The sequence below is a fragment of the Echinococcus granulosus genome (genome assembly GCF_000524195.1).
Source record: "Echinococcus granulosus chromosome Unknown EG_S00001, whole genome shotgun sequence".
Taxonomy (NCBI): domain Eukaryota; kingdom Metazoa; phylum Platyhelminthes; class Cestoda; order Cyclophyllidea; family Taeniidae; genus Echinococcus; species Echinococcus granulosus.
Window position 1 is genome coordinate 710,062 of NW_020170381.1, and position 9,682 is coordinate 719,743.

Sequence of the window (9,682 nt, forward strand, 5' to 3'; positions counted from 1 at the left end):
CCTGTAGTAGTGGCAGCAACTCTCGTATGTTACCCACACGGACGTGCAATCACACATTAGCTTGTTTTGTGCCGGTTTTATAATTCAGCATACACTGTAAGCGAGATTGCAGGGACAGCAATTTTATGACTGCTCATTAAATCACTTCATTTTAACCACCCTAGTGGAAAATCTCAACATTTGCATTTAAAATTAAAGGCAAATACGATGCGGGAAATGCCAACCTCAATTGTTTGTGTTTTCTTTCGAGAATGGCATTCAACATTTTATACGAAGCACAAAAACCACAGTGTAAATGGATAAGTTGAGTCGCAAATATTACATAAATTCATGCCCTATCTCCATGATTAATTACGGAATAGAAACCCTTAACATTGGCTATAGGCACAACAACAACAGCATTTAGGGTGATGGGATATCTTCTTACCAGAAAAGGTAGTGCAGTTTGCAGTCGTCTACACCGCTATTTGAGGAGTTTATGGTTCTGTGACAATTTGCCAAGGCGATGCTTTTATTACTTAGTTAACTGCTTTGATGTATTTTCAGGGTCAATGCAAATCGCATTTGAACGCAGCACACCTACAATTAACCAACACCGACATGAGACGGTCAAAGTTATGACCGAATGAGTCGCACCCGAGGAGTGCGGCGCTTTTGTTGGGTAGCACAGCTTCAAATGAGAATTAATCTATTTTAAAATTAAAGGGACTGTCGACACGGGAATGAGTTGAACGCCTAGACAAATCTTGGAGTTTTCCCCATACAGGAGCAAAAATTAAACCAGTCAAGGTGATTCGGATGTTTGGCAGGTTTTTAGGCCAAAGAAAGTCACAATCTAATGCTTCCGGAGCATCTCAATCCCGTAAACAGTTGGGATTTTGTCTTCTGGTAATATTCACTTACGCAAAAAATCGCCTCGTGATAAAGACTTTCGACCAAATATTCTGTAAAAAATGGAATTCCATTTTTACCTAAATTAGCGGGCATTTCTTACCTAACGTAAACATCGCAACTTATAATTTGATGTGTTTCCCAATAAGTAGAAGTCACGTAGCCATCCTGAGTACTTCGATTCAAAATCCCTTCGTCACTCCTGCCATCTGTATTGTGGGCTACTAATGAACAATTTTGTGGTCTTTAAAAACCTCGGATTTACGCTAGAGACGGTGAATTGGTCAATAAAATTATCAAAAATGATTGCCAGAGAACGGGTCTCCACAGATCCAGTGTTACAGCTTCTTAAAATTTTAGCATCGTCAGCAATTTGGACTTCAATGGATTGTCGCTATCGTCCATTGGAGGTTCTATCTTTCAATTTAAAGTATCCATTTTGTCGAGGAATTGTCAGGTATTTGACTCAAGGCCAAAATACACTTAATAATTAATTAGACTTGTCAATTCCTCTAAAAACGGCTTGTTCTTTTCTCCATCCATTTCCAAAATTTGTTCAGATCTCTTCCATATTTGTGTGATAATTTATTAGTAGCGTGGACGTGGAGTAAATGTTGTCTAATTCAGAAATTTGCAAATAATTATTTAAATATGATAACGCGATCAAGCGTATTAACTTGGGAATGCAATAAGGCTGGGCTGTGTTTACCCTTGTTTCTGATTTTGGATTTATTAATGTCTTTTAACTCATTCCAACTTCTAACTATAAAATCAGAGTCTAAGAAAGAAGACTCAGTGATCTTTGTAAACTGGAAAGTCATTCCATCTTACTGGGGATACTGTTTATTCTGTCGCTCAAATTCATTCGGGGAGAAGTTAGATGCCATCGTACGGAGCATTCTGGAGAATGACAAATCTGACAATCCAATTTAGATTAATGAGGCTGCAAAGTGGCATGGTAGAGTAAATTAACTTAAATATGTGGACAGGTTGTGTTTGTGCTTCCCAAGGGGAAGTAATTTGAGAGCTAAGGCCTAGTCCTTACTTATCATAACAAAGTATGTTTTAAATGATGCCAACTAGCACATCATGGTATGAATTTCGTAGGAAATACTGCTGGCTAGGTACTCCAATTACTGAGGCTATCAGTCATTAGGCATTTCAGTTCTTATTACCAAATATGACATTCTTTGTATTTCGTGTTACTGATACTGCATTATCGTAAGCTAATTCCATATTGCATTCAATTAACACGTGATTAGCAGTGAGAACTGTTCCATCGCACATCCACGTTGAAACCGCCCTTGTCATTACAACTTGCGAACTAACACAATTGAGGTGAAACAAATCCGAGCAGTGCTAAAACTGCAGCATGCATGCCGTGGCAGGTTTTATCTCTACCTTCAAAAATGAATACCCCAAGTTGATTATTTTATACTTGTAGCCTGAAAGGCTATCTGGATGTTTGATATAGCCCTCTAGAGTAAATAACTTCATTTAAACCCACTAAACTTTGCAAATTCACCTTTTATATTTGTGAGGATGTGACTTATCTTAAGTAATTTGGCGAAAGGAGTCACTTACAATGCAATAAAAGTGCGCCGAACGACGACGCTCCTCTTTATCGATAATATGTTATGCACACCAAGCCCTCTTTTTATATTTGTGTACCATTTGGCGTTATGACTTGCCCACTTTATCCCCATAACATCCTACGAAATGAGGGTTTCAAGTGAACTGCATGGTAGATGACGAAAGTGGTGCACCCCTGTTGATGGACTTGGATGGAAAGCATAGTTAATTCATCCGCGCCTCTCACCATCGGTTTATTTGGATGCAGAATAAAAAAATAGTGCTTTGGATTTCAACCGTGACAAAGTCAGTAATGAAATTAATCATTTGATTGCAGGACTCAGATTGCGTCTATTAGGCCAATGAGGATTCTCACATGTTGCTCAAAGCCCAAACGTGCGCACGCATACGATCACACACATTTCTCAGTGGATTTTCAGTTAACACATCGCTTTTGTATGCATTCGCGCAACCGAGTGCGTAAGTTTCACAAGGCGACGCTGAAGCCTTCACTCCATCCACTGTCAAATGTCCGCCGCTCCAGTTCGCTTTGAAGAGGTGGCCTACAACTATGGATTTATTCCTGTGGAGCCGCATACAAACCGTGGCTACTGTCTCGTGTATCGTCTCTTTAAGGAGTGCATGGAGGAGCCAGGCAAGGTTGTGCTAATTCGAGGAAATGAGTGGGTTATTCAAATGAAGGACATCAGTGGACCGATGGAGGAACGTGAAAAAATCACCATTTTTAGTCAGGATATAATTGACTACTATCCCTTCAACTTCAAGAGCAAGGCCGTTGGCTTCTTAATTCAAGCTAGGCGACGCTCAAAGACGGGCTACTGGTTCGTTGTGTTCCGGAGGGAAGGACAGCTTGAAGCATTTTGTTCCTTCCTCTATTGGCTCATCTATGGGCAGTTACCACGGCACGGGCGGTCCCTCTCTCCCAATCGCGGCTCTCGATCCTACAGTCGCTATCACACCTCACCGCCCAGACAGCACTCCAGACCACGATCTCAGGTTTACACTGATCGACACGGTTCGAGGTACCGGGAGCACGAATCCGTAGTAATCTCGTGCAATTCTTCCGGCCTCACTGTTTACAAGCCTGGGTCCCTCAGGACCTCTTATTCTCCTTCATACACCTACGACGAATCATCAGACCATCACAGACGTTCACGCTCCGTTGAACGCCCATGGTACTACTGAGGCAAAACCAGTGATCTTGATTTCGCTGTGTAGCTATGGTCCATTTGCTGGTCGCCGGGGGCAACCATTTTGGGACTTTAGTTGATTTTTTTCATTTGTGCAAGTTCCTCTAACCGAAAATCAGATGACTATACACGAATGAAGCAGTTGTTTATTGATGTAATTCAAGGTTCTTACTGGGGCTTAATTGTTCCCAAATTAAAAAGAATAATATATCATGATTGTCATTAGATGGGGAGGCGTGTCAAACGTATTGCGATTTTTGAATTTAGTAAACGGTTTTGGGTTGTACCATAAATTTTATCAAGTATCAACCTTCGCCACAATTGTGCGCAAAGCTAGCTAACTCACGGTGACGTAGCACTGCAATAGGGAGCCCACCCGAGAGCTATTTTCTGCATCGGATTGAATATTTCCAGTTTCATTTCAAAGCATTAAAACACCCTATTATTACTACCGTCCTCAAATCGCATGGATAAATTGTCGTCAATTTCGAATCAAAACTAAGTTTCATACCTTTAAATGTAAAAGGGATCCAATTAATAAGGGAAAATAATTCTCCTCAGGCTGAAGTAACTGAACAAGCGTAAATGTTTCCGAATGACTTGTCGAAATTAAAATGTTATCTAAAGTGGAAGTCTTATAACCGAAATGGCAACACATTCTACCATACCCGTTGGTAAGCCTTAGATGGTCACAGTTCGTGAGTTATCCCTGAACTTTCTCCGGCTTTGATAGCTGTGTATAGCAACACTGAGGAATTTAGAGATCCACATCCTTACAGCCACAACATCACGTATAACACTACTAACGGGCACGAAAGTTTCGTTACTGGTAGAATAGTTGTTTAAACAGATCTAATTAAATTTATTGTTTACAGACATAAGGCTCACTGCCCATTCCCCTCAAATAAAACTTCGATTGGAACTCTCGATGCAGCATTTGATCGGATCCAAAGAGTATGTAAACCAGAAACACATATTGGCTATTTTGTGAACATAATCAAAGACCTATAGCACCCTTCATTTCAGTAGACGTGGTCAAATTTCCCCAAAAATAGAGAGCAACTTAATCACAAATTGTCTTCTGTTTAAATCCCTGATCAATCTTATTAACTAACTCAGGTACATTCAAACACTGAGAGGAGGGATTTTTATTACTTAGTATAATTTGATAAAACAATATAGTGACGATGTAGAAAAAGTAGCTGTGAGTGCGATGTGAAGGGGTTCCCTACCAATTTGACAGGCATGCATTGATAGGCTTAGCGACAAATGGTGTTCTACAAGAGAGCACTCATGCCTCCGACTCCAACACCCCTCAGAGGCAATCGGAGCCCTGTCAACAAATCATATGAAGCGTCATCACAAGCTCGTAATTACGCCTTCTTCCCTTGGCGCAATCCGTAAAGTAGCCCCCTGCCCTTAGAAGGCGAGAATAGCGCATCAGGGCAAATCACACGCCTCTCCTCGATGCCGTTACTCAGGTGGAGCAGTCCTACTTTTTAAGCGAAGCAACTTTGTGCATCTGTATTGTGTTAGACCTTCAAAAATCTCCGGCTCACTAAAAACTAGAGTTCGAAACAAAGCCTTAGTATTCGTATTCCATAAAATTCGTGTTCTAAAACGATAGTATGGCAAGGATGCAAGAGCTATCTGGAAACCTGCAAGAATTATGTATGGCTGTAAAATAACCGCAAATTATTGCGTACAAAGAAAATAGATGAAATTCTAGAATAACGGCTATGTAGAAGTGGTAAAAACTCCACATTATCACAAAAGCGGTTAATTTTACGAATATGCATCCAGTACCCCCCGCATTTTTCTAAAGCAGCTTACCTGAACACAACGCATCCTGAGCGTGAGAATACAGATTTCTAGAAAAAAAAATAACAATGCGATCTGGGGCTTGAGCACTCTATCTCTGACAATACAATTCAGCCATGTCGATGATTTGACGGGTTGGAATTAGGTAAATAACTCGCTAGTTTGAAATGAGTAGTATGCACTCCACATGAAGTCTGCTGCCCACAGATGAAAAGTGCGAACCTACCCAGAATTAAATGCTAAAGAAGAAAAAGATTGAAAAAACAACCCTTCGGCCCTACTCCCATTAACTGTCAATGTAATCCGAAAGGCACCGCCCCTGAAACGCTAGGATTATTGACCTTATGTGCATAAAATACTTATTCTACTCATTTGTATCAGTAATGCAACGATAAACACGCCTTGACATGGAAAGCCAAGATGCAGCAGCGAATATAACAGAACGCAGAATCGCCTGGTCGGCGGCTATTAGAAACTCGGCCCCGGGAAAATGACGACGCAATAAACCCTATATCAATCCCGTACAGAGATCCCAAACTCTGCATTGACTTTATAATAATGCGCACAAGTCATTGAATCATATAGCTACACGGGTTCAGAACCATCGTCATCACCAAGGTCTGTATCCAAATTAGGAAGCTTCAAGAAGTAACAGTCTTACATCTAATAATATCTATGAACACTGATGTCAGCTCTGACTCAGATAGAATAACCCTTAATTCGCTCTCCTCTAAGAAAGCTGAGATCACTAGTTATACACCAAGTTCACAGCCCCTTAAAGAAAAGGCCAACGCGTAAAACCGCGTGCCTAAATGAGATTAAGACCCTTGAAGCTACAAGACCAGCCTAATCATTGTCAGTTTAGCCCTATGAAGAATAGATGAAACTGTATTATCAACACACCAAGTCGGTACCTTAAACCAAAGGCCGTAATTTTCATGACTAAGAAGTGTAAAAGCCTACTGGATGTGGATAAACAAAGTTGTGTATAAGGCTAGAAACTGCGCCCTTATATTTAACGTCCACTAACTCGAAAGAAGCATATTCAGAAACAGATAAGACCCTGTAGTTAAGGAAAGGAATAAATATTTAAAGGGCTAGAATCCAAAGCTAGTTGAACGGAAGTGCTGCTTTGCCATTAAGGAAAAAATAACCGCACGTTCCAAAAAATTCAACAGTTACGAGTTATTTGAGTAGCATACGTATAGGATACTCGCACAAAATCAAAGAAATCCGCGTGAAGTAAACCGATTTCCGCCACAGAAACACGGTGAAAGCAATAATACGTCAGGAAAGAGGAATCAATTCCTCCAATCAACTGTATTTTATCCAAGTAGCAAAGCCAATATAAAGACAATCTATTTATCTTTCACATGAGCACTTATGCCGCTAGACGACGATGAAGCGCTGCTACCTGAAGAGCTTGCAGAGCTGGATGAGGACTTCTCAGACTCGTCGGACGAAGGGCTAGTATAGGATGAAGACGAAGAGGAGTCTGATGAATCCTCGCTGTCTGAGGATGAGGAGGACGTAGATGAAGAGTGCGGGGAGGAATCCGATGCAGTTCTCTCCAATTCTTTTCTATGCGCAAAGCAAAATCACCTTCATGAGTACACTTTGGCAAGGGTATTTCAACACGCTATTCTAGTAAGGGCTAGGAAATTGTATTCACGATTCCCATGAAAATTTTTGGAACACACACTAATGGACAATTCAAACTAATTGAAAATGGGTAGAGATATGCAGTGGCTGAATTGTATAAAAGTAAGCAAACCCACTTCGAAATCTTCGCCATGCGTCGAGAGAGATGGGCAGTTCTCGATTCCCGTTCCAGGTACTTATGCTTGCCTTTGCATTCATAAGTCCAGTGCCCATCTTGGAGGCACTTTTGACAGAACTTTTTCGTTTCATTGCTGGTCCTGTATGGGGCAGGATCAACGTAATACACAGTGTTTGCAAGAGAACAAAACATTAAAGCCGGTTTACAACTTACTTTTTGTAATAAAATGCCGGAAGTCTGAGGTTGGACATTTCTATTGCGGAGGTGTATAAACGAACAATAATTCGCCTTGAAACCTATTTAATAATAAAAAATGTATAAATGAAAAGTGAATGGTTGCGTAACCAACCAAAGTGCCAAACTAGAAATAATACAACATTCCGTTTACACTCAATAGAACAATAAGGATCCTGGTATTCTAAGGTGAGAATGGACTTCCAGTAATATGAATATACTTAGAGTCCAACTGATGTCGGGAAATGGAGAACAAGTGCATAATACCCCGGTTTTCGAATAGAGGTAAATCACAAGATGAGATGAACCAACCCGCGCAGAGCCGAACCATAGGCGGATTTAAAAGGGTTTGCAAGTAGGTAAAGCCATTCAAACAATTTTTCTTTGTATGATTAAAATGTCTACTTGTTTCAACTAAACTTACAAATCACCAAGAAACAAGACTTTTAATAGTCCGTATCTGTTGTTGCTGGTTTGTTCTAAGCACATGATATACCTAGAGGGGTTTAACCTTAATTCCCAAAAACAGTTAATGAACTTATTTCGGCTTGGAAACACTTGCATTATTTTTTTTGCAATTTTGCTTGTCTAGCCCTTGGTTTATACTCTCTGATCGAGGGAAATGATTGACGGAAAACATCTTGTGCCGTGCAGTGTGGGATAATAAAAATAACAGATTTATGGGGCACTTAGAGTGTTTCCTCATCGAGGGCTGACAACGTCCTCTCAGTCATGGGTTCTTCAAACCTGCCTACTAGCTATGTAAAAAGGCGTATACAAACAAAAATACAGTGCGCGTAGACTTTAAACACCAATTTCATTCTTGCACATATCACCAAATTTTCATTTGTGTTAGCCTATTTTAGAGCACGAATTTCTTGCATTTAATTTTAGATATTTGACAATAGGGATGATTGCAGTTCCACTCTTTTTAGTGGGATATTAAGTTAACATTGTTATAATTCATTTTCAAGTAGTTTGGCGGGGCCGCTGACGTCACGTTTACTTATCGCTGCCGAGTAATTGTCATTGACTAGCCAATACTCTTCGTGTATCTACTGGCTGCCTTATTTATGGTTTATTCTTCACTCTTTAATTTCGATTCTATCTTCAAAGTCGAATTCACTTCCTCTTTAAAGGGGATTGCGGTGCCTCGAGGGCTGTGGACATCGCCATGGCCTAAAGGACATTGCAACTACTGGCAATTTAGATTGGTGAAGCCATGACTCATATTCACGCATTTAGTAAATATTTCAAAGAGCGAATTTTTAACCCATAAGGTTTCGAAAAGAAAAATTCTTTACTGGTACAACGTGCTCAACACCATTGAAGTGTGGCGATGTTTGAGCAGCTTGGACACTTCCTAGCACGTTATCGTGCCAACACGGTGATGGCGCAGAGAAATGTCTAGCTTAATTCGCTCAATACTGACCTCCCTTTCTGTGCCTGTATTTCATTTTGATTCCCGTGCAAGGTACAGAAAGGTGTTTTCTGTGCATCGGTTTTGTGCCACGGTTGCCTTTTCTTTTGCAAGTGGTTACAATTATGTATCTGTTTTGCCTAATTTTAGTGGGCCATGCTGCCGCTACTAATTTATTAATCTATCTGTATCAACGTTAATGTACGCTACTCACGCACTGTTTATGCTTCCTGCCGCTAGTTCACGTGCGTGCTTACAAGCCTGTCCCTCCTTATGAAGCGTTTTCCACACATAAATCACTCTCCTCGCTACTACCACTGCAGCTTTATTCGTAGTCCACCCTTCTGCCCTAGAGTATTTGCTTCTGAATTAGCTTACGCATTATTTTTCTGTAACGCGAAAAATATAAGAAAGCCCTCCCACGTGTATGGTCTTCGTGAATGGATAAAGCGAGTACACTTGGTGTACATGTCCTTGAGTCATCCATCACCAGAATTAAATGACTTATTTAGATGGAATCTGAATGTCCCTTCTTTTACCACACCTTCTTAAAATGCTCTGCAACTGATTTGCCGAGAAGCTTTCGCTTCAATTTTGGAACCGAATTTCAATTTCTGCCTCAGACAACCTCGAACCACATTAGATCCAACCAACAGGAGTACAGGGAACAATGAAGAGCACCGTGACGAGAGGCTGATGCATATCTGAAATACTTTACTTTTTATGAAACTGATTTCAGTTTCCGGAGAACTG

At 40.5% G+C, this 9,682-nt stretch overlaps 2 protein-coding genes across 2 annotated transcripts; one reads left to right on the forward strand and one right to left on the reverse strand. All coding sequences in view use genetic code 11, as the record gives it.

Annotated features, from left to right (window-relative positions):
• Nucleotides 1-2,991: 2,991 nt before the first annotated feature.
• On the forward strand, nucleotides 2,992-3,669 carry EGR_00080 (hypothetical protein; the record flags this gene model as incomplete). The annotated part of the gene is made up of 1 exon (XM_024489329.1): nucleotides 2,992-3,669. The coding sequence occupies one exon, from the start codon at nucleotides 2,992-2,994 to the stop codon at nucleotides 3,667-3,669; it is 678 nt and encodes a 225-aa protein (XP_024356007.1).
• Nucleotides 3,670-5,047: 1,378 nt separating this feature from the next.
• On the reverse strand, nucleotides 5,048-7,840 carry EGR_00081 (Zinc finger CCHC domain-containing protein; the record flags this gene model as incomplete). The annotated part of the gene is made up of 5 exons (XM_024489330.1): nucleotides 5,048-5,166; nucleotides 6,910-7,076; nucleotides 7,274-7,414; nucleotides 7,489-7,563; nucleotides 7,731-7,840. 5 exons carry the CDS (start codon nucleotides 7,838-7,840, stop codon nucleotides 5,048-5,050), a joined length of 612 nt encoding a protein of 203 aa, XP_024356008.1.
• Nucleotides 7,841-9,682: the final 1,842 nt, after the last annotated feature.